Source organism: Pleurodeles waltl, chromosome 3_1 (genome assembly GCF_031143425.1).
Source record: "Pleurodeles waltl isolate 20211129_DDA chromosome 3_1, aPleWal1.hap1.20221129, whole genome shotgun sequence".
In the NCBI taxonomy this organism is placed as follows: domain Eukaryota; kingdom Metazoa; phylum Chordata; class Amphibia; order Caudata; family Salamandridae; genus Pleurodeles; species Pleurodeles waltl.
The window spans coordinates 838,760,015-838,786,010 of NC_090440.1; the positions used below are offsets into that span (position 1 = coordinate 838,760,015).

Here is a 25,996-nt window from a genome sequence, read left to right on the forward strand (position 1 = left end):
TATGAAAAACATGGGTGGGGTCCTGATACCTGACGCGGCTGGACTCACAAGTCTCACGGCCTTGTGTAAAGCAGCATATATGAGCCCCTCACAAAGAAAGGGGCAGGGGAGTCAGGCCCCTTGAAAGCACTGAGGGGGACACTATGAGGCAGGTAAACAAGCAGCAGGCCAGCACATAAGGCAGCAAGGGCAAAGTGCAGTCCCTTCTGTAGCCTAGCAAGTAATAGGCAGCAGACCAATCCCACAAGGCAAGCAGTCCCGGTGGTGGTTCCTTCTGGCAGCACAACAGTCCTTGGCAAGGTGCATCATGTAGAGCCAGCAGCATATGGGGTCAAGTCTCATGCAGTGTCTAGAATCATGGGTTCGCAGCCCCTGTACTTGTTCTCACAATGTCTTTGATCTAGGTAGAACTTCAAAGGACCCTTGGAAGTGAACAGCACCCCCTTTCTACACCAGCCCTAGCTCCAGACATCAGTAGGGGGTAAACAAGCCCTTTGTGTGAGGGCAGGACCCAGCCTATACAAATGGAAGTGTGTCCGCCTCCCTCTGTCCCAGCCCAGGAAGACCATTCAGTATGCATATGTAATCCTGTTACACCCCAACCCTCCCTGTGTGATGGCTGTCTGGAAAGTATGCACAAAGCCCAGCTGTCAGTCACCCCTAGACTTGGATTGGAGTGAGGTTGCAAAGCACAAGCACAGTGAAATGCCAACTTTCTAAAAGTGGCGTTTCTACAATAGTAATGAAAAATCCACCTACACCAAATAAGCAGGATTTCTCTCTATGATTCCAAATATACCAAATATGCCCACGCTACTCCTCCCAGATCACAAATGACCACTTAAGTAGCTCTAAGGGAATTCCCAATACTAGCCTATGAAAGGAGAAGACCTCACAGCAGTGAGAAACCAAATAGGCTATTTCTTTTTTACCAGGACAGGCCACACAATGAAGGCCACCTACGGCCTACCTTAGGGATTAACTATATGTAGTAAAAGGAGAGTGTCAGGCTTGGCAAATAACTTTAAATGCCAAGTAAATGTGGCAGTAAATTGCCCACGCAGGCCCTGCAGTGGCAGGCCTGAGACAGGTTTGAAAGTGTACTTCTGTGGGTGGTGTAAGCTGCGCTGCAGGCCCACTAGTAGCATTTAATTAACATGCCCTGGGTATAGGGGACACCAATATACAATGGACTTACAGGTAAATTAAATGTGCCAAACAGATGTAAGCCAATCATACCAAGTTTAAAGGAGGTAGCACATGCACTTTAGCACTAATCAGCAGTGGTAAAGTGCCCAGAGTCCTAAACCCAACAAAAAGAGGGACAGAACAGGAGGACGAAGGCAAACGATTGGGAATAGCCTTGCAAAAAGGGCAAAGTCCAGCACAACCCCCTCCAGTCTAAAGCCAGGGTAGACCAATCAATACCTTGATGGGCTTCCCTGCTTGGGGAGATAGAACATGGACACTGACCTGCAACTGCAGGTGCAAGTTCCAGTTCTGCGCTAATGTGAACCCAGTTGGATCCCTCTGTCTTTGCTCCCAGACAACCTAGCTAACCCATGGGGATTCCTTAGCTGCCATAGGCCAGAGCCAGGCCCTGGAGTAGGGGAGCGATAGTCCTAGATGCATGACATCTTCCCTCTACCCCATTTCCCACTAGTTCAGGGATTCTACCCTGCCACTGGTCCCCCAGCCCAGGGTCTGCATCCCTAGGCAGGATAGGGGTCAAGAGTCTCTCATCCCCCACCCCTCCTTCTGGGGTTCTGCACCCCCTCCTAGGAATGGTACCCCTAGACTCTAGAACTGTCGGGGTGCTTGTGGTAGCCATCCTGCACAATTCTACCACTAGTTCAGGGGTGGTACCCTGCAGCTGGTCTCCCAAACCAGGGCCTGCACCGTTTGGTTGAACCAGGGTCAGAGGCGAGGCCTCCCTCCCCCTGCACCTGCTAGAATTCTGCACCCCCACCACCAGGAAGAGTGCTCCTAGAAGACAGCATGGTAGCGATGCTTGTGCTAACCACTCCTCCCTTCAGGTCAGGGGTAACACCATGAACCTGACACTCCAGCATAGGGGCTGTACCCTTAGGGTGCACCTGTGCCTGTTAAGCCAGGACTTCAGGTGGAGTTCTCGTACCGCCTCCCCATCCCCCTTCAAGGTAAACACATTCTTCATGTGTTGTGTGAGAGTCTGCCTGGCACTCGTCTTCAGGCCTCTATCCATTGGACAGAGTATGAAGCCCTCCCAGACCAGAAGTGATTTAACCAGAGTTATTTTTCTGGGGCTCTGACATCCAGAGCTGGCCCTTGACCCACTGTTTCTCCCACTGGGGACTGCCTCCCCCTCTCACCCCTCCACCTCCACTTCGGGGTGGTACTGCCAGACACCAGAACAAGCGGGGAGCTTGTGACAGCCGCCCACCCAAGTTCTCCTGAGACTTTGGGGTCTCCCTTATCAGATTGTCTCACGGTACAGACTAGGCCCCCTCTCCGGGTGCTCCCTCTTGGAACCATCCAGGCCATTGGACTGGGTTTTGGGCAAACTGGGTCTCTGCTCACCCCACCTCTCCTCCTATCCTGAGAAGGGGCATGAAATCCTCTACCTATCCCACTACACTGGGACCTATCTGGGCTGCTTGAAACCTCCCCTGCCTCCCTCGGTTTTGGGAACCCTGAGCCGCTTTCTTTTGGATCACTCCCAAAAACCTCTCCAGATGCTCTGGCGCTCACCCAGAGGTCTGCTCCTTTGCAAGTTCCCTGCCGTAAAAGAAATCTCTCCAACAGGTGATGCGAAGCCCTGAAAAACAACAACAGAACATGTGCTCCATGAGAATCAGTTTAAACAGCCCTTCAAAATTGCTTAATGTGCTACCCTTCACCCATCCCTCTAGTAGTTTGCAACAATCCTCCAGAAACTCCTCCCCCCCAAGATTGGTGAGACAGTTTCCTACTGCCCCTGGACCTCAAACTATACTTTTCAGGGGTGAAGCCATACTTATGAGTGCCTCTTTCAAGGGGGATACCTCTGCCTGTCACTTCCTTCTAGGGCCAGTAGGACATCCCTCCCATCGTAAGGAATGTAAGTCCCCAGCCAGTTCCCCAATATCCTGTGCACTACCAGATCTTCCTCATACTCCTGCAACCTTTGATGTACGCCACCCACCTCTCACCCTCTTCAAAGTTAGGCACCAAGTCTGTGGGTATGTGCATGTTGTTCCTGACACTACTGTCATATTTGCTGCCACCAATGGACTCCACCTGCAGCGCTGGTGAGCCCAGAACTCTCAAACTAAGCTGGAGTGAGTTTTTCCCTGGTGAAGGCCTTTGAGCCTCCGTCATCCTCTCCCTTACTAAGGCTCTCTCAACCTTATTCCTTCTTTCCTCCACAGCAGTTGCTGTAGCTGCAACCTCAGGTCCCTCTTCTCCCGCCTATCTCTGTGTTCCTCAGAGGAAAGTGAATGGTAGGTGACACTGCTACTGGTACTAAATCCAACACAGGACTCCCTATCCGTGGAGTCCTCCATATCTCCTGGTGTCCCTGCCTGGTCATTTTCTCCCTCCTGCTCAGTCTCTTAAGGGACACTGCTCTGCAGGGATGTGGACTGCAAACCCTCCCACTCAGAGTCCTCACTAATCTCAGGATGCTCCTCTGGGTCTCCCTCAGAAACACCACCTCCCTGGTTCTCTGTTAACACTTTTACACAGTCTCTTTCATAATAGTCCTGGGCTTTTCGCAAATTCCGGAGCACAGATGGTTTAAGGACTGGATCACTTCCACTGGTTCCTCTGTCCGATTTGACAGCTCGTGCACTTCAGACGACAGTCTTCAGAACTGACCCCCCTACATTGCCACACACAGTGCCTCCTTCAGTGAGTCTGAACAGGACTTGGCTCAGGATACACAATGGGATGATGAATATATTGATGACGATGGTGATGATGATCATGACAGCATTGATCAGTGAGACAGGTGTTCGTGAGGACAATGAACAGGACCCATACTGGAATGATTGTTATGCTGTGCCGTTTTATAGAGTGCACTATCACCCAGGAGGGTATCCTGGCGCGGAACTGGTGTAAGTCTAGACAAAACTGTGGTGTAATGGGACCACTTGAAAAGCCAGGTCTTCAGCTTCTTGAGGAATTCAAGAAATAAGGAGGGAACTCTTATGTGTAGTGGCAGGTCATTGTGTGCTTTAGGAGCAATGTAGGAGAATGTCTGTGTTTCCGTATGCGTGGGATGTGTGCAAGGAGGATTCTGAATGAGAAGTGTCTGGAAGGTTTGTGAAAGCAGATGCGATGGTTGAGGTATACTGGGCCATTGTTATATAGTGCCTCGACTAGCTGACTGAGTCCTTTCTCTCTGGAAGAAACATACCTTTTAATTCTGATGTTGTGTAGTCAATGGACGAGGATGGGATGGAAGACCACATCAAATGTTATGATCCAGGAGGTTGTGCGCCATCCTATCTTGTCCGTCTAGAGTCATGCGAATGTTATCCTTGGCGGTGACGAGGGCAGTTTTCATGCTGTGATTTAATCTGAAATCATATGGAGTAGTGTTGAGGTGGTGCTCGCTGAGGTATTCGTGAGGTGTCTGTTAATGATTTTATCTGAGATCTTAGTTGGTAATGGTAGCAGGGAGATCAGGCTGTTAGCAAGCATCAAAGGGTCCTCAGAAGGTTTCTTCAGCAATGTGAGGACAGTTGTGTGTTTTGAAGTGTCTGGAAAAGGCTTGGAAGAGTTAGAGGCATTCAGAGTAAATGTGAGCAAGGCGCTGATGGGTTGCAGTCCTCTGGTGTAGATGTGGTGGGGGCAGGGGTCCAGTGGGGCCCTCAAGTGGATGTACTTCATGGTGGTTTAATCTGCTGTGAGGATGGGCCATATGGTTTGCCTTGGTTATTTGGACAAGATTGGGGGCATTTGGTACGGTCTTTCAGGTCTGCTTGCTGTAAAAAGATTGTTGCAGAGGTCCTGCGAGGGGGTGATAAAGTTGGAGATGGCCGCTGGTGAGGTGAAGGCCTTCATAGTGGTGAAAATGTTTTGCTTCTGTTGGTTCTGGCATTAATGTGTTCTGCCAAAGAGGCACAATTGGTGGTCAGGATCTTTTGGTGGTAGCGTTTCAAGGCGAATTTATAAGAGCTTCTGTCTGCATTGTCCTGGATCATTATCTATTTTCGCTCCAGTTGTAAGTAGTGGCATTACATAAGTCTGAGTTCCTCCATGTGCCAACTGGCGTGAGGTCTAGATCTTATTGTATTGCTGGGATTGAGGTGGGCCAGGGAGATGGTGCAGCTGGTGATCCATTTTTTTAAATTCTTTATGGATTTGGGGAGGCCATTACTGTGTTCAGGTCGGTGAGTATTGAGAGCAGTGTTCCAGTCCTTGTTAGTGACACTGCTAATTTTTTAGCAGGCTAGTCTGATGGTGGTGCTTCTTCATTGGCCCGGGACAGGAACTTGTTGAGAGCGGGGTCTATCCAGGAAACTGCTCTGGGTTCTTTGACTCCGAAGCTGATGAAAATAGGTTCCAGAAGGTGTCCGGTAACATGGGTAGGTCCCTTTATTCTTTGGATGAGGTCCAGACCTTCAAGGTCTTCAATGAGTGCTTTTGAGTTGGAATTGGCATGGTCTTCCAGGTAGAAGTTTATGTCTCCAAGTAGGGCTTCAAGAGCGAGTTGTGCAACGAAGTCCATAATGATGTTGACAGTTTCCACGTGCTGGTCAACAGAGCAGCCAACAAATGTAATCTGCCTATAGCTAATGTGCAGGAAAAACATAACTATATTTTTAATGACAAAAGTAGATGTTCCATTAGAGGTATTCTATCGCTAGATTACATCTGGGAAGGAGTGTCTTGCATGCACCATCCACCTATAAGTTCCACTTTGAGTTCACAAGTAGAAAAGAAAATTCACAAGTCAGCTCCAGTTTGTCCGCTAAATCAGGTAAAAACCTGATTTCAGCTGCAGCACAGCAGTGTTCTAGAAAAACCAGAACTCCATGCACTGTACCTATGGATAGCAAAAACAAGAGAATAGATACCATGTGGAAGGAATTGAGGTGTCAAAATGGCAAACACTAGTGCTATTTTATCTTGTTATGGAATGACATTGATTCGTACTCAGACAATCTCCTGGATGACTACCAAAAGTAAGCAAGGAACAAATAATGCATTGCTAGATATTTCTAACATAGTTTTTTTCAGCATATGGTAGCACGGATTGTCATGAGTAGATGTAGCTAGCTTCATAGCACTACTTTTTGTCTAGAGGTCCAGTCGAGATTGTTGGCCGTGATGTTCACCACCCAACATTTATTTGGCAAACACATGGATGACACATTGCACGCCAATGAAACAGGCACGGACTCCACAGATTCTTAAGGGGTGTTACAGTGGAGGAGAGGCTACTATTATTCTAGGAAACAACATAATGGACAGCTAAGTGCATATCAGCCCAGACCTTTGAGTCATTTTCATACCTTCAGATAGGGATACAGTCATCAAAATCCACCTGCTGGTGAACATGAAGATAACAGTCTAGAGGACGACACACATCCCCTTCCCCTTCCTCCACTTTGTCCATGCCTCTGGGATTAAAGGTATGAGTCATCCTTTGGTCTGGGAACATTACAACTGATTGCTGGGTTATGGACATAGAGAAGCGTGGACACAGTATAATTTGTGTCAGAACCATCAAAAACATCTCTAAAAACAGAACAGCATCTACATCTGGAAGCTTTGTGATTACAAATCATCAAACTACTACAGAAAAGAAAGCCATCCATAGAGCTAGTGTCAAAGTCTTAAAGACATCAGGAGTTTTATTTTAGATTTTTTTCTAATTTGAAAGAGAAGTAAATAATGGTATCCTGTTTTAGACTTGAGAGCATTGATGGAATTCATAAAATAGCAGACTTCAAGAGTTATCTAATTGTTGGATGTCTTCCAGTTTCAGGAAAGAGAGCTGTTTAGCGTCAGTAGATCTAGAAGCTGCGTAGTTCCACCTATCAATAAATCAATGACCCTGGATATGCCTACGCTTCATAGTGAATGGCTATCACTCTCGGTTCAAGGCACTCCTATTTGGCTTCAGCTCAGCACCCAGAGTATTTATAAAACATCTAGCTCCAGTGGCTGCACGTTTTAGACATCAAGGGGTGAGAGTCATTTCATATCTCAATGACTTGACCATTAAATGTCCTTTGATGCGTTAAGTGTTAGAAACACTAGATCAGGCACTAACTTTGCTAAAAGAATTATGTCTGACCCGCAACTAAAGGAAACCTAAACTCACTCTGACATAGCATATTGCATTTCTAAGTTCAAACTTTCATATGGGTACTCTGAAGGCTTATCTGTCCCAGGAACAGGAGAACATTTATGAAAGTAGTCCAGAACATCATTGCAAGGACAGAAGCCATAACTAGAAATTCCATGTTTCACTGGGAATGAGTTCCTCTTTCATCCCCCTCATCCCGCATGGCTGTGGATGTGACCCCCAAAAGAAAAACTTGATATACAGTAAAAGAAATGTTCAGGACAATGGTACTTTTTGATTTGGATAACTCTGGAAATGAAGCAATTCATTGCTTGGAAGATTACCAATAAAATGCATATGATGTGGGGCAGGACAATTATGGGGTGCACCCGTAGTTTCAGCTAACCGATGCCTTATTTAAAGTCTTGGGAGTGCTTGTGAAAACCTGTCTGTGAGCTTCCTCTGGACTGCTCCAGAGCAAAAACTGCATATAAAGCACTGGAACTAAGTTCTGTCAGGCTAGCCTCGAATTCCTTCTTGCTACTCATCTCATATCAGGAAGTCACAATAAAAGACCATATGATAACTCTATGTAATATACAAAAGCAATGAGCAATAGACTCAAATGCTGTTACTGGAAATACAACTGGTTTGGCATTGGGTGTTGCATCACACGCCTTTTTTGATAATGCAGCATGTGTTAGGACTGTGGAACACAATGAGAGAACACGTTTAGACTGCCATGAATGGGAGATGGACACTAGACCACTAGAGTTGGTATTTCTAAGGTAAGTGATGCTGTCTCTGGTTCCCCTTGCTACACTAGATGTTCCAAATGCCAAGGTTAGACAAACAGGTTGGAGTTTCCCAGGATCCAAGGCAAAGTATTTTTGATCTGTTGATCTGTGCTATTTGGTGCGCTTTTGCCCTGATCCAATTGGTCCCGAGGGTTCTGTGGAAGTTGAAAAAAGAAACATGTATGCAGATATTAATCTCTAAGCATGGATCTGCAGATTTGGGACACAGAGACATGCAATCTATCAACAGAAACACCAGTTCAAATGAACCCAGTCGCTTACCTTTTCTCAAGAATGAAGGTCATGTGTAACATCACAACTCTGCCTTCTTGCACCTGGCTGCTATGGACCTAAGTTAGTGTTTCCTGAACAATTGCATCAGACTGTAAATAAGATTCTTCAAATTACCAAACCCATACACAACCAGGCAAGTATTAAGCGGGAAAAGGAGAGAGATACAATTGTTTTTTTGTGTGTTTTTTTTCTCACCCACTCTAGTAGTCACACGCTTCATTATTAAAGTGTATACATGAGTGTTTCAAGGTATATTTGTCTTTTAGAAAACTCTGGCAGTTCGTAGGGACTAGGATGCGACCCAATAATGAAGCACAGCATCATTGGTGGTGGGGGAATAAAGGCAGCACGTGGAAGGGTGGCCTACCCTTCGCAAACGTGTGACTACCAGGTGTACCCCACTTCTCTCCACAGGTTAACAACGTTTAACCTAACCTAGAGAGAACAACCAAGTAAGATTACCCTGCTTTTTGGTAATTGTGTCTTTATTATCAGAATACCAGACTTGAGCACAGTGACAACACTTATCTCAAAGGTTTGCACATTGGCATTGCCTATTTTAAGAAAGCTAGACTTAATAGGTCCTGAAGAAAGCTGTAACCTCATAGGCTCTTCATAAATGGCTGAAACATGTAGACTAACTCAGACGGCAAAGTACTATTAACCCTCATCCATCATTGATAAAAATGGTTAAAAAAAAAAAGGCCATGTTGTGCTTTGAAAATATTGGTTAACCTATTACAATGTGCTTTGTGGCTCACAATTGACACATCGTCCTTGCAATTTGGAAGCTGGATTAGGCGCGAAAGGTCCTCTGTCCCTCCTTACTAATCTCAAAGCAATTTATCAGTGCTCTGTGACCACAGTTGAGATGGCGGATACAGGGACGCAAAACAAACCTGATTTTGTCATCTAGGCTCATGCTGCGCCTTTTCCTGCATTAAACACAGATACAAGCAATTGATGAATGTGAATGATTAGAATAGAATTTAAAATTTTCAACAATGTAATTCTTTAAACAACAGCCTCCTATCTAATGTGTTTTATTTTCATTTGGAAAATAGATTTTGATTCTTCAGGCAGCCCTTCTGTGATGAAAACAATACTTTTAAACAAATAGACAATTCATTTTTTTCTCAAGGGTTGCTATTTTCTCAGTAGATTTAGTCTGTTGGCATGGCAATCCGATATCCTTTTTTAGATTTGTTTAAAATATTACATGCACTATTATATTTTGACTCCAGATTCATTTTTCCAGGAAAGCTTCAATGTACTGGATTCCGGAATTTACAGAGTGATTAGTCGAAGATGTAGCCAATCAGATGAGGACTCTGGTTCCGTGCACAGCCAAAATATGTCCGATGAAGAGCGGCTTAAAGAGGTTTCCTCACATCATGAAGAGGAACAGGCAGAAATGGGTAAGGACAAACATGCAAAGGAGAGTCTGATAGAGGAACACATCTATTTGGAGGTTTAAAATTGTGGTCCTTTTTTTTGTTCAGCAGCTGCAGAACATTTACATAACTGAATAGAAAGAGAGTAGAAGGTGGGCGCTAGAAGGATTGGGGGTATAGTAGAATAATGAGGACTCAAGGAAGACTCTCCTGTGGCTTTGTACATGCTACGCTGAAGAGATAAGCTTTAAAACCTCTTGTGTGTCTGCACCTGTAAGCTTCCACTTGATGGATGTTTTAAGTATTTCCTGAAAAGAATTCTGTTTCTCCAGTCTTTTTGACAAAATAAGTGCTATCCCTTTTTGTCCAGTGCACAAGCTGTGGAAGATAGAAGGCATAAAAAAACTCATGCTCTGTGTGTGGCTACCTGCCAAGGTCCTATACTGTGGAAGAGTACCCCTTCTGCCACAAGATGTTTGAGAGGATTAGAAGATGCAAGAGTGCAATAATGTGGCTGGTGGGGGCGCTTCTTCTACTGCTCCTGAATTCTCAGCCCGAAGGAATCTCGAAGTTGGAGATCCAGGGAAGGAAGTACGCACAAGAGGCCCCACCACTCCTGGCAAGGTCTGTCATGGATACAGACATCTAAGTCTGATATTGTACCATACTTCTCACCTTGGAAGACAGGGCTGATGCTACAGAGTGACACAATATCACCTTCGAAGGCACAGTTGATGTCAAGACGTGAATCTTCTTAACACTCAACATCGAGGCACTCGCCATCAATAAGTCACTCATCGCCTCTCCATATGGACTCTCACTATTGGATGACATTTACACTTTTCAGGAGTTATTGTTGAGAGAAAAGGCAAAGCTGGATATTTCTATGGTGACTCCTCAGATAGCACTTTGGTGAATGTTGAGACAATGCTGTAACGGGGTTCAACCAAGGCCTTTACTCTGCTTTTACGGAGATCACAGATAAAATGTTCTGGTCTCCCACTAGTTCTACAGTAGCTTTAAGACCCTTTTAGACATATGAGCCTAGTGGTCAGGGTGATATTGTTTTTAAGCCCTAAACCATACTCTGTTATGTTCCGTGCAGTGAGATAGTGAGAGTCTAGCCAGTCAAAGAAACTTTATTTCGGCCAGAGAGGCCATAAAACGTCAATTTACAAAGTACACATTTACAGGTCAACACCAAACACACACCCTGAGGGGCGGCCGGGTGTAGGGTGCAAACTCCGCGTCGGGCTCCCAGTGCTTTCCTATAGGGGGACTCTGGGAGTCATGTAAATCCTGCAGGCTGGGTCCAGGGGGTCGGTTCCGGAAAACCATGGGCTGGACAAGGAGCCTGAACCATGCCTGCTGTATGTTGCTGTCCCAGAATTCGGATTCCCCAAGGCCAGGGGGCTGCAGGTGCAGAGTGTCTTCGTCTGGTTCTGTTGCGGTCGGGGGTACTCCGGATTAAGGCTGCAGACGTTCTCCTGTTGGACAGAGGGGTCAGCCGAGGGGGGGCACTTGTGCAGAATCCTCTGGGGACCAGCTCTAGTTGGTTGGGTCACCTGGACCCAGCCTATGGGCATCTGGTGCAGAGTGGACAGGACTCGCGGTACTGGAGTCCTTAGATGGAGTTTCTTCTCGGACAGGGCCGCTGTCCTTGTTATTTCTTGGTCCTCTGTGATGCAGGCAGTCCTCTGGAGGCTTTTCAGAGGTCGCTGTTCCTACAGGATCCCTCCCAGGAGCCCTCAGGGCTTTAAGAAGCTGGAGACAGGTCGGTAGGGCTGGGGCCAAATCAGTTTTCATCTTCAGTCTTCTCTGCTGGGGTTTCATCTTAGCAGTCCTCCTCCTTTCTTCTTGTGAGGTCGCCAGGAATTTGGGGAGGGGACACAGACCTAACCTTATTGGTCCCTGCCCTCCAAACTAAGATGGAGGATTTTGCAATGAGGGGTCAGCTCAGCTCTAGACTCCTTAGGGGTGGCCCCAGCTGAGGTGGTAACTCCTCCCTGCTCTCATTAATTTTCCTGCTGGGCTTGCCACCAAAAGTTGGGCTTTGTCCTGTGGGCAGGCATCTCCACTAGCTGGAGTGCCCTGGGACACTGAAACAGGAGGCGTGAGCCTTTGAGGCTTACCGCCAGGTGTTAGAGTTCCTGTAGGACAGGCTTTGTTTCTGGCCACATAGAGCACAAAGGCTCTTCCCTTATGTGGTCAGAAACTTGTCTGAAAGTGGCAGGCTGGCACGGACCGGTCAGTCCTGCACTATCAATTTGGCTAACATACAGGGGGTATTTCTAAGATGCCCTCTGGATGCATTTCTCAATAAATCCAACACTCGCATCAGTGTGGGTTTATGGTGCTGATAAGTTTGATACCAAACTTCCCAGAATTCAGTGAAGCCTTTATGGAGCTATGGAGTTTATGATGACAAACTCCTACACCATATACTCAATATGGCCACACTGCACTTACAATATCTAAGAATTGACTTAGACACTGTAGGGACCTATTGCTCATGCAGCTATGCCCTCACCTGTAGTATAGTGCACCCAGCCTTTGGGCTGCAAGGTCTGCTAGAGGGGTGACTTACCTATGCCACAGGCAGTGGTTTGTGGGCATGGCACTCTGGGAGAGGTGCCATGTTGAGTTAGTCTTTTTTGCCCCACCATCACACACAAGCTGCAATGGCAGTGTGCATGTGGTTGGTGATGCGTCCCCCAGGGTAGCATAATACATGCTGCAGGGACTTTCCCTGGTCACAGGGCCCTTGGTACCCTGGGTACCTTTTACAAGGAACCTAACTGAGCGCTAAGGGTGTACCAATTGTGTAAACAATGGCAAATGTTTTGGGAAAGAACACTGGTGCTGGGGCCTGGTTAGCAGGATCCCAGCACACACTGTCACTCTGGCATCAATATCAGGCAAAAAAGTGGGGTGGGGGGTGTACGCTTGCCAACAAGGGCACTTCTACACACGTAACGTAACAATATCGCTAGTTCAAAATAATTCATGAAAAAGTGGTAAAACATTTTTAAACATTATTTCATAAAAAGTCTAATCAATCAATACCAGAAGTCAGTTCATGATCAGAGTACTTTAGAATACATAATAAATAACATGAACCTAACCCCCCCCCCCCTTGCAATTTAATCAAGGCTGTGGGCAAGGTGATCCACAATTTGGACATTACTTTTGGAGAACTTATTATGATAAAAGTAAACAAACAGAATTAAGTGACACCCTTTAATAGACAACGCTATCAACTGGAAGAAGGGAAAATCAGTCTGAGTTACAGTCACTTTTGCGGACATAGAAATACTGAGTGTCTGCAATCCCCCACTACTGCGCCCTGCAGGGGTCAGTGTTGGTAGGGTTGAAATAGACATAAAGCCGTTAACATGAACATGAAACATGAACATTCGAGTTTGCACTAGTTTTCTGAAGGCAAACTACCTGATGATTAGATAACAAGGAAATCCAGTTTCTGTCTGCCACTTTAGCACTAATACCCGTGATATTCCAAAAAAGAATGTTGAGATTGCATATAGAACCCCGCTACTCCCTGTGACAGGTCTGACAATACTTGTCCTAGCGGAAAAGTCATTTTTAACCTTCCCATCCACCGGGGTGGAGGCAGAACATTCCTTCCCAGCCTCCTTGCCTACCATCAAGGTACTATAGTGACCAGAAGAGACTCCATCAATAATGCGGGCATCTGGCATTTTGTTATCAATACTTCCCCAAGGTAGTGTCACATTTCAGCTAGTTCTCAAAGAATAAGACGGTAAGCATTAGTTAAACAAATGTGCAGCGCATCTGGCATGGGTTTAAAAGCAGAAGCAGATGCCTTTCTAGATTGTTACAATTAAGAAATGTATGAGTTCATGAAGATAAATCTAGATGATCTTGTAAATTTCAAAAGGAAGGACTTCCATGAAGGTCATGTGGGGTCAAACCAGATGAAATAGTGCATCTCTGGATTTATCTGATATTGCTTCATCAGATTATAGCAACAGAGCTATACACCGTATCCTACGTTTACCCCAATTATGATGAATGCACAGCAAAAAAAATCGTAATCCTTCCATTTTCTGGATCGGTTCTCTTCAGTCCGCACACAGATGACGAGATGAAGAGGATGTAGACGTTGGCAGGCTCTTGTTCTGTAAGAGAAGAGAACGTTTTTCTGGTCCTAAGAAAAAAAACAGGAGGTATCGCCCAAATGTTTAGGTCACTGCCTATAGCTTTCTGGTTTGCTAAAGACATCTTGGGGACTTTCAGAAAGTTAACCTTAGAATACATTCCATTTCCTGGCTTTATTTGCTTTAAGCTCTCGAGGTACAGTTTGCCACTCCTGTTGGCTAAACCATGTTTTCTGTATCCTTTCTTGAACCCTCTTTATGTTAACAGGCCATTAAATCTTATTCATTTTTGTCTTCCAATGACGCTTATTTACTTTTCTTTCTCTGACTTCGAAGTGAGAGGATCTCTGTGACAGTCTTGCTTAATACTGGGGTGGAAAGAGTTTTTTTCCAGCACATGACACCGTTGAAATGAACTTTGTAAGTATTTCAAAATTTATATAGAGATATGAACGCACAAATAAAACACATTTTTTTTTGTTATTTATAAAGTGTGTTGGAAACAAAAACTTGAATATAATCAAAACGAATCATTAAACTAGGTGATGCAATTTCCACATATTTTTGTCTGCGCACTGTATAGTTTTATTAGTAAAACTGTATGTGTGCGCAAATATAATGGTCATTTCAAATGAGATGTATTGTCTCTAATGGTAGTATGCTACCACACTATGAATACTCCACTCTATGCCACTGCACTCTACTCTGCACCACTTTACACCACTGCACTCTACTCTACATCACTCCACTTCATACCAATCCACTCTGCACTGCTCCACTCTATGCCACTGCACTCTACGCGACTTCACACTTCACCTCCTCTACTCTTTGCCAGTTCACTCTTCTCCACTCTACTCTACAGCACTGCACTCTTTGCCACTGCACTCTACACCACTCCAGTACACTGATTGCCTCTACAGGTGTTTCCTTGATTTCTCACGTAGTCGGAAAATGATGGGATGGATCTGTACTTTTTTTTTTTTTTTTTTGTAAAAGGTTCCTGAAGGTTGCATAACATTTTGAAGAAATCAGTTAGGACTTGGTTCTTTCCATTGTTTTTACATCTTTCCTACAACTCTTTTAACTTCTTCTGATTTGATTGCCACATTAAGTGATTAAGAGGTAAGATCCAGTATTGTTCACAACCTTGAAGGTTATCTTAGTTGTCTGAATAGAGTTTGGTATACAAAATCTTACGAAATGTCCGCTACCCTTTGCAGTTTAGTGTGATTTAAACCTTTCACATATTTAATTAAGGGAATATTTAATCTTTTGTGTTTCAGCTTCACATATGGGGCCAGTAATTACCCCTTCTCTGTTTGCTTCACTCAGTTTTAGTGTCTTTGGTTTTCTGACCATGACTTCTACCAGAGTACTTGGTATGTTATTATCTGTTTGTTTCTTGTTCAGTAATTCAAGTTTTTTATTATTTTTAGAGTGTCTGTGTTGGATAACTAAGGGGGTGATTCTGACCCCGGCTGTTCCTTACCGCCGGGGCCAGGGTCGGCGGGAGCACCGCCAACAGGCTGGCGGTGCCCCGCAGGGCATTCTGACCGCGGCGGTTTTGCCGCGGTCAGAAGTGGAAAACCGGCGGTCTCCCGACGGTTTTCTGCTGCCCTGGGAATCCCCCATGGCGGCGCAGCTTGCTGACAGCCCATACCGCCATCCTGTTCCTGGCGGTTCTCCCGCCAGGAACAGGATGGCGGTATGGGTTGTCGTGGGGCCCCTGGGGGCCAATGGCATGGGCACTGCAGGGGCCCCCGTAAGAGGGCCCCACTTTGTATTTCAGTGTCTGCATTGCACCCGTCGCACCTTCCCACTCCGCCCGCTCAATTCTGAGCCGGCGTCCTAGTGGGAAGGGTTTTTGCACTGGGCTGGCGGGCGGCCTTTTGGCGGTCGCCCCTGCCAGCCCAGTGCAAAAGCCAAAATACCCTCAGCGGTCTTGCGACCGCGGAGCGGTATTTTGGAGGGGGGAAGTCTGGCGGGCGGCCTCCGCCGCCCGCTAGACTTAGAATGACCCCCTAAGTGTTTTATTTCTTTCCCTTGTCCACTGTTCCTTTTATGGCTTTGCGCATGCTTGGTCTTACGCTCATTAAACCGTTTCTAATGGTTGTTTTAAAGGCTCTCAAAATAGGCTCTGGGAAGCTATCTGATTTAGAGTTAGCTTTCAAATTGTTTATGATGGTCTGGTTTATTTTGTTGATGTTTTCCTGATTTTTAATAATTTCTTCATGCATGTGCCATGTTTAATTTTCTGCATTTGGTAACTTCCAGGTAATAGAGAGTTTAAAAATGATAGAAGACTAATTTTGCTACAGTTGTTACGTTGCCAGTATCCTATAAGCAGTTCCCATAGATCATGACATAATAGATTTTGAAGAAAGACTCATGAGGGATTTGAGAGGAAGGTGAAATTCTAGGTGTAAGGATGTTGTGTCCTACATGTGTCTCTTAGATTGTTTGTGCAAAGGTTCTTCCTACTGTTTTGTGCTTTAGGGAGGCGGTGCTTGCAATTTGATGATCTGTCTGTGTAGTTCATTGGGAACTTAAACTCAGCACCCAACAGCAGCAAATCATCACCTGATATCAAGTTCATTTTGTTGTTTAGGTCAGTGGTTATTAACCTTTTACATTTTGTCAACCGTCACTGAATCACAGCTGGAAACCTGGGACCTCCAGCTAGGCAGCTTCTAAACATTAAAACAGTATATAAATATATGAAAAATGTACACCAAACAAATATACAAACTATGACATATTTTATTAAAAATAAAAAAATAAAAATAATACAAAAATTGAAATTGTAACTTTAACAGGAAGATTGGGGCTTTCTAAAATGTAGGGCCTAGTTTAGAGTTTGAACAGGATATAATGAACTTGTAATAAGGCGATGGGTTGTCCACCCACCCGCCAGCCTCTAAACCAGGCCCTTAGTTTTATTCCTGAAAGACAGGATGGTGTCCTACACTCTACCAAGCCACTTTACCTCTTTAACTCCTAATGCTTGCTCTTTTTTGTCAGTATATACCAGTCCTTCAATTAAGGCCACCAGTCACCCATACTAGATTCTACTTTACTTCTGTTGCTTTATCGAATCAATATAACAATGCCAACTTCATTTTTATTATCCAGTTTCAAAATCCTTCATATTTGCAGATTTTTTTTAAATGTCAATTTTTCATTTTTGCTTTTCTATGTACTTTATGACTATGTTAATATTTAATTTTCTGTAAAATCACAGACCCCCCCAGAGTAGACATCACAGATTTCACCTTAGGAGCCAGTGGTTTGGTTGTTCCAGAACTAAGGGTTATCATTTTGAACATATATATCAACAACATAGACTTGCTTAGTTTGGAGGTAAACTTCTTAATTTCTTCATCAGTCAACTTCAATAAAACATTGATGGCAACTAAGGTGACAACTCAGTGTTTTTCACCAGTGGTTGGGAAGCTAGCTAACTCATGTATGAAACCTCCTCTTCAAGTCAAAGCCACCTTCAGTCCAGTTTTGCATTCCTGTAATAGATTTATGTCTCCTTTTAATCTATATATGCACACTTTATAACCCTCTGTCTTTTCACTGGGTGGTTCATGCCTTTGAAATTGAGGGTTATAATGTTTATACAATTTTATGCTTGGCCATTTACCGACTTATATTCATCTAAGTAGGGTTAGGTGAACTATTGTCATTTTTGAAAGAACAGCCACCGCCAAACGGATGGTCGTATTGAACTTGTTTTTATTTTTTTTAAGTATCAATTTGTAGGTTGGCTGATGCGTAAGAGAGGCCAGGAAATGTATAAGCTCCAGTAGAGTGAGAATGGAGTATTGGTACAGTAGAAATGACGGAGAGTAAAGTTATAAAAAGTAAAATAAGTACTATTTTAGCAGGAATAGCCAAACAACAAAGAATACTCATTCCCACCCACCCTCTTCTTCTTAGTTGATTAGACATGGAGAAAATTACTTGGGAGTCTCCCTGCACTGGCCGTATGGTTCTTTGCATGAAGCCAGCAAACATTGCAAACAACTGAATAATTAATGGACTTAAGTAGCACTCGTTATTCTAATAATATTATTTAACTTCTAAAATAGCAACCACCTGTGTTGTTAAACCAAGTACAAAACTGAGGATGATACAATAGAAGAATTGCAGTGATGGTGAGTGCTTATAATTGGCACTGTTTGTGTTCATGAGTGCTGTTGTTTTATTTCTAACCGTATGTTTGGTGTAACTGAAGCAGTGGCCTCCAACCTTATTATTAGTGAGGGCTACTTCTGATCGTTGAAAATCATTTTGAGCTCCTAAAGGCTGAGCACTCACGCATTGTCTCACTGCCACATTTATCATTTACAGGTAATTTATAGGCGCCATGCATGTAGAAGGCTTCTAGCCATTTTAAAAGTCCATGCTGGGGCTCCATTATAAAAACTACTATTATTGGCCAGTCTGTGTTTGGTACTGTGATGTAGACAGTTTGGGGGATGTTGGTGGAATAAACCATGCACCTCCCCTACACTCTCCTACAAACACCTTCTACACTGTCTTCCATTGGTGTAGCAGGTGGAGTAGCACCAGGGTTCAGAGGCCCAGTAGACGGGGCCACTCTTGACCAGGTCCGTAAATATTACGCTTCCCTTCACCCTGTCTTTGGTGAATCTTCTTCCTCTGGAGAGCCTGTGGGTACCAAGGAGGTGCATAGTGCCTTGACGGTGTCCATGCCGGGGGGGGGTTCACCTTCAGCTTCATTTAGGCCTTCAGTGTTGGTTGATGAAGCCGTTACGGCACCGATGCACATCCCTTCAGTGTTTCCACCTTTGGCACTGGTATCTGATCAGCCGACTCCAGCGACGCCGCTTGTAACATCGATCGAAGTCGAATCCCTCTCCGTCTGAAGTCAGAATAGATGTCAAGGAATCACCTTCTCAATGCCGGTCTACATCGGGAACGGTGTCAGTCATGCTTGTTATCTCTGATCTACCCCAACAAGTGTCCCCACATGTTTATCCTGCTGAGGAAGATGGTGGAGAGGCGGTAGAGTAGTTGGAACCTCATAGAGAGGACAGCTGGCTAACTGAAATGGCTGCGGCTAGTGGCTTGGATTCTTCTTCAGCCTCAGTCCTACTTCCTCCTCCTGGACTTGCTACGGAGGGCTAGCTCCTCTTTTGCAGAAATGCTGAAAAGGGTTGCAGTTGTGTTGGATCTGACTCTTCCATCAGTGGAATTAACTTAAGATCCCCTAATTGATGTCCTCCATTAAGGCCAAACAGGGGTTGAACAAGTGCTTCCTTACAGCGAAGCCCTACATGATGTTTAATTAGGGGCTTGGCTAAGCCTGATACAGGGGCCCTTGTTGACTGGGTTATATACCACAGGCATTGACCTCCCACTGTTGATCTGACTTGTCTTATAAGACGTCCTAATCATTGAAGTTTGGTGGCACAGGCTGCCCGAAGATAACAGGAGTACTCCTATGATTGAAGATGTCCAGCTGCTTGATAATCATTTGCTGTGGTATGGAGACTGCTGACTCTGTGGGTTGAGCTATGGTTTCCTCAGTTGCGCTTCGTCGCCATGCCTTGTTACGCACCTCATGGTTTTCAGAGCCATTCCAAGCCACATTAATTGACATAACGTTTGATGGTGCCTATTTATTTGGTGCACAGGCAGACTCCGCTTTAAGGCTTTTTCGTGACAGTAGGGGTGGAACAGCGAATTAGCTTGGTTCCTCTCTACCTTTTGGCCTAGTTTATTACTCCTGTACTGACTAGTAAGGTGCTATTTGTCTTAAGTCATTCTACAGAAGAGCCATGCTTTGATGGGCAGTGAGGCAGTTAACTATCTGTTACAACCTAATTGTGGCACCGAGGGTGTTCCTGCGTTTGGCAGGTGCTATTTTTCCTTAAATTGTTATTGGGTTGATAGTGCCCTAGAACTTTATGGGGCCTTTCATGTCTTATGTTCAAGGCTACTTTCATTCTCATCATTACTTGGTGTAAAGTGATGACTTTCCACTTCAAGTTTGTCAATACAGTCGCTTAGAGGATTATCACTTTTTAATACAACTGATATATAGGTGATGTTGTTAACTTTACTCTGAAGAAACGCTTGTGCTTAAGAGTTGTTTCCTTTATGGTATATGCTATACTCTATGTGGAGTATTTGAGTATATGCTTTTATGCTGGTGAGTATTCATACATATGTGCACAATCAGGATTACTTAACTTGTGGGCTAATACACCTTCATTTGAGGGTACAGAGTTGTTCCCTCAGCAGAGAGTTAGTTTTTCTTACTTGTGAGATTATGGAATCATACTAGTAACCCTTATAGTCAACTTGTTTAATCTCTGTTCAAAGTGGTTTATTCATAATGATTCTACAGCACTAAGGTTGCCTGTTTCCTTCTTGTACTGACAAATAAGGTAGTTAATGATCTACACTAATTGTGGTGTACATTTACTTTTACCTATGATATGGAAGTATCATTTTTTCTACTTTTGGTAGATTGGATACTTTAGAATCCATACATATGTTCCTTGTTTTGACTTACAGGTTTGTACTGGATAACCATCACAGTTTGATGGATTTTCTACACTTTAATGTAGACATTTGTATGGTGTCGACATGTTCTTTGAACACTATTCTTTTCTTTTCTTGACATGTCAGTTTATCATGGGTCTTCATGGAGACATATCTCTTTGTAGTTCCTGTTCAGTCTCTTGTGTAGAATAATTAATATTATGGACTTTTTAGGAGTTGTTCTTCACTTTTGCATTTGTATTTAAGACTTCCTTCTTTTCTGAAGAGTTTTGCCGTCTTCAGGAGTACTTCTTCTCTATGAAGATATTTATATCTGTTGTGCCTGAGGAGGTTAGATGTTAATACCTCATCTAGGTACAACCATTTGCATCATTACCCGACTCTAGTTGTTGTAGGTTAGGTTCAACGAAATATACAAAATTAGACAGATTATTTTTATTCACATACCTTGGTTTCCGCCACACTGCCAAGGTCCCTTTTTCATACTTGCCATTTTATTCAGCTTCTAAAAACAAATAAAAAAAAAATATATATATATATATATATATGTTCGATGGCATGTGTAGCTGCAGATACACATGCTGTGCACAGTCCGCCGTCTGGTGTTGGGCTCGGAGTGTTACAAGTTGTTTTTCTACGAAGAAGTCTTTTCGAGTCACGAGACCGAGGGACTCCTCCCCTTTCGGTTCCATTGCGCATGGGCGTCGACTCCATCTTAGATTGTTTTTTTTCCGCCATCGGGTTCGGGTCGGAAAGTTAGTTAGAATCTCGGAAAAAATCGTCGGTATTGTTTCGTTCGGTATCGGGTTAGTTAGCACAAATCGACACCGAATCTTGAAGAGCTCCGGTGGCCCTTCGGGGTAATTTCGATCCCCCGTCGGGGCCTGGTCGGCCCAACCGCGTGCGACTTCAAGACTGATGGAACGGACCCCGTTCCGATTCTGTCCTAAATGCCATAATAAATATCCTTATACGGATCAACATTTGGTCTGTAACTTGTGCCTGTCCCCCGAGCACAAGGAGACTACGTGCGAAGCCTGTCGCACGTTTCGGTCAAAGAAAACGCTCAGAGACCGAAGAGCCAGGAGATTGCAGATGGCGTCCACGCCGACAGGACAACAACGGTTCGAGGAGGAAGAAGAAGAAACTTTCTCCATCCGCGAGTCGGATTCCGAAGAACTCGACGCCGAAGAAACGTCAACCGTGAGTAAGACGTCGAAACAAAAAGCTCACGAAAAGACTGACAAAGCCCAGGGGACGCCACCGCCAACAGGCCATGGCTTAACCCGAAAAGTAGGTGACCGTCCATCGGCTCCGAAAAAGGGCGGGCTGGTGCCGAAGTCATCCGACTCCGGTCGAGATACAGGCACGCAGCACTCTCGGGCCTGAGAGAGTGGCGCAGAAAACATTTGGCACCGAGACAGCGGCACCGAGACTGGTCGGCATCAAGAGGGCACGACGCAGAAAAGAAAAAAGATTTTGTCGGAGCCGAAAAAATCAGTAGAAAAGGTTTCGGTGCCGAAACATCAGGCATCCGAACCGAGAATCAGTTCCTACTCAGAGGAACAAGGACTGTCCTCTCAAATGAAAAAACACAGATTTGAAGAGGAATTACAAACAATAGAGCCAGATCACACGCAAAAGCGGCTCTTTATTCAAAAAGATACTGGGAGGATCAGCACTCTTCCCCCAATCAAAATCAAAAGGAAACTTGCCTTCCAACAAGGAGACAAGCAACCACAAGCAAAGGTGGTGAAGAAAGTAACTCCACCACCTTCTCCACCACCATCAACTCATGCATCACCGGCGCAAACTCCACCATTAACACACTCGCCAGCTCATACCACAATGAGCCAGGATGATCCAGATGCATGGGACCTCTACGACGCCCCAGTATCAGACAATAGCCCAGAGTCGTACCCAACTAAACCGTCACCACCTGAGGACAGTACATCATATGCACAGGTGGTCGCTAGGGCAGCCGAATTCCATAATGTATCACTACATTCGGAGCCTATTGAGGATGACTTCCTCTTTAACACCCTGTCCTCCACCCATAGCCATTATCAAAGCCTTCCCATGCTCCCAGGAATGCTAAGGCACTCGAAACAAATATTTCAGGAGCCAGTTAAAGGCAGAGCTATAACTCCAAGGGTGGAGAAAAAATATAAGGCACCACCCACAGACCCTATATTTATTACAACACAACTGACACCGGACTCAGTAGTTGTGGGGGCAGCTCGTAAGAGAGCCAACTCGCATACATCAGGCGACGCACCACCTCCGGACAAGGAGAGCCGCAAATTTGATGCAGCGGGAAAAAGGGTTGCAGCACAAGCAGCAAATCAGTGGCGTATCGCCAACTCGCAAGCACTCTTGGCGAGATACGACAGGGCTCATTGGGATGAAATGCAGCATCTCATCGAACACCTACCCAAAGAGCTCCAAAAAAGAGCGCAACAGGTGGTGGAAGAGGGACAAAGTATCTCGAACAATCAGATATGGACTTCCATGGATGCAGCGGATACAGCTGCACGGACAATAAACACTGCAGTCACAATAAGGAGACACGCATGGCTGCGCACATCTGGGTTCAAACCTGAAATACAACAGGCTGTGCTCAATATGCCGTTTAATGAACAGCAATTGTTTGGGCCAGCGGTGGACACTGCCATTGAAAAACTAAAAAAGTACACCGATACAGCCAAAGCCATGGGCGCACTGTACTCCCCGCAGAGCAGAGGCACATTTCGGAAAACACCTTTTCGGGGAGGGTTTCGAGGTCAACCCACAGAAACCAACACCTCACAAACAAGACCACCTACCTACCAGGGACAATATCAAAGGGGAGGTTTTCGGGGACAATACAGAGGAGGCCAATTCCCAAGAAATCGGGGAAAATTTCAAGGTCCCAAAACCCCTCAAAATAAACAGTGACTCACAAGTCACACAACCCCTTCACACAACACCAGTGGGGGGGAAGACTAAGCCAGTTCTACAAATCTTGGGAGGAAATAACAACAGACACTTGGGTCTTAGCAATTATCCAGCATGGTTATTGCATAGAATTTCTCCAATTCCCTCCAAATGTCCCACCGAAAACACACAATATGTCAAAACAGCATATAGATCTTCTAGCACTAGAAGTTCAAGCATTACTGCAAAAGGACGCAATAGAATTAGTACCAAGTCTACAGAAAAACACAGGAGTTTACTCACTGTACTTTCTAATACCAAAAAAGGACAAAACTCTGAGACCAATACTAGATCTCAGAACACTAAATACCTACATCAAATCAGACCACTTTCACATGGTCACATTACAAGACGTAATCCCACTGCTCAAACAGCAAGACTACATGACAACATTAGACCTAAAAGATGCATATTTCCATATACCGATACATCCTTCACACAGGAAATACCTAAGGTTTGTATTCAAAGGAATACATTACCAATTCAAAGTGTTGCCATTCGGAATAACAACCGCGCCAAGAGTCTTTACAAAATGCCTAGCAGTAGTAGCTGCACATATCAGAAGGCAGCAAATACACGTGTTCCCTTACTTAGACGACTGGTTAATCAAAACCAACACGCTAACAAAGTGTTCATATCACACAAAGTATGTCATACAGACCCTTCACAAGCTAGGTTTCTCCATCAACTATGCAAAGTCACACCTTTTGCCGTGCCAAACACAGCAATACTTAGGAGCGACAATCAACACAACAGAAGGGATAGCCACTCCAAGTCCACAAAGGGTTCAAACATTTCACAAGGTAATACAGGCCATGTATCCAACACAAAAGATACAAGCAAAAATGGTATTAAAACTCCTAGGCATGATGTCTTCATGCATAGCCATTGTCCCAAACGCAAGGTTACACATGCGGCCCTTACAACAGTGCCTAGCATCACAATGGTCACATGCACAGGGTCAACTTCTAGATCTGGTGTTGATAGACCGCCAAACATACATCTCGCTTCTATGGTGGAACAGTACAAATTTAAACAAAGGGCGGCCTTTCCAGGACCCAGTGCCACAATACGTCATAACAACCGATGCTTCCATGACAGGGTGGGGAGCACACCTCAATCAACACAGCATCCAAGGACAATGGGACATACATCAAAGGCAGTTTCACATAAATCACCTAGAACTGTTAGCAGTATTTCTAGCGCTAAAAGCATTTCAGCCAATGATAACCCACAAATACATTCTTGTCAAAACAGACAACATGACAACAATGTATTATTTAAACAAACGGGGGGGACACACTCAACACAGTTGTGTCTCCTAACACAAAAAATATGGCATTGGGCGATTCACAACCACATTCGCCTAATAGCACAATTTATTCCAGGGATCCAAAACCAGCTAGCAGACAATCTCTCGCGAGATCACCAACAAATCCACGAATGGGAAATTCACCCCCAAATACTGAACACTTACTTTCAAATTTGGGGAACACCCCAAATAGACCTATTTGCAACAGAAGAAAACTCAAAATGCCAAAACTTCGCATCCAGGTACCCACACCAGCGATCCCAAGGCAATGCTCTATGGATGAACTGGTCAGGGATGTTTGCGTACGCTTTTCCCCCTCTCCCTCTCCTTCCATATCTAGTAAACAGATTGAGTCAAAACAAACTCAAACTCATACTAATAGCACCAACATGGGCAAGACAACCTTGGTACACAACACTACTAGACCTGTCAGTAGTACCTCATGTCAAGCTACCCAACAGACCAGATCTGTTAACACAACACAAACAACAGATCAGGCATCCAAACCCAGCATCGCTGAATCTAGCAATTTGGCTCCTGAAATCCTAGAATTCGGACACTTAGACCTCACACAGGAATGTATGGAGGTCATAAAACAAGCAAGAAGACCTTCCACTAGACACTGCTATGCAAATAAATGGAAAAGATTTGTTTGTTACTGCCATAACAATCAAATTCAACCATTACACGCATCTCCAAAAGATGTAGTAGGATATTTACTACACTTGCAAAAAACAAATCTAGCTTTTTCTTCCATAAAGATACATCTCACCGCAATATCTGCTTACCTGCAGACTACTCATTCAACTTCCCTATTTAGAATACCTGTCATTAAAGCGTTTATGGAAGGCCTAAAGAGAATTATACCACCAAGGACACCACCTGTTCCTTCATGGAACCTCAACATTGTCTTAACAAGGCTCATGGGTCCCCCTTTCGAACCCATGCATTCTTGTGAAATGCAATACTTAACGTGGAAAGTTGCATTTCTCATTGCCATCACATCTCTAAGAAGGGTGAGTGAGATTCAGGCATTTACCATACAAGAACCATTTATTCAAATAGACAAGAATAAGGTAGTTCTAAGAACAAATCCAAAGTTCTTACCAAAGGTTATCTCACCGTTCCACTTGAATCAAACAGTAGAATTACTAGTGTTCTTCCCACAGCCAGATTCCGTAGCTGAAAGAGCACTACATACATTAGACATCAAGAGAGCACTAATGTACTACATTGACAGAACAAAACAAATTAGGAAGACAAAACAACTATTTATTGCC

The 25,996-nt window shown here is 44.5% G+C and overlaps 1 protein-coding gene across 1 annotated transcript in view; it reads left to right on the top strand.

The window, feature by feature from the left end:
* HPS5 (HPS5 biogenesis of lysosomal organelles complex 2 subunit 2) overlaps nucleotides 1-25,996 on the top strand; it is a 422,510-nt gene that overhangs the window by 190,913 nt on the left and 205,601 nt on the right. The window contains exon 12 of the mRNA XM_069223753.1: nucleotides 9,611-9,770. Within this exon, the coding sequence (XP_069079854.1) occupies nucleotides 9,611-9,770 (160 nt within the window). The remainder of the gene's footprint in view (nucleotides 1-9,610; nucleotides 9,771-25,996) is intronic.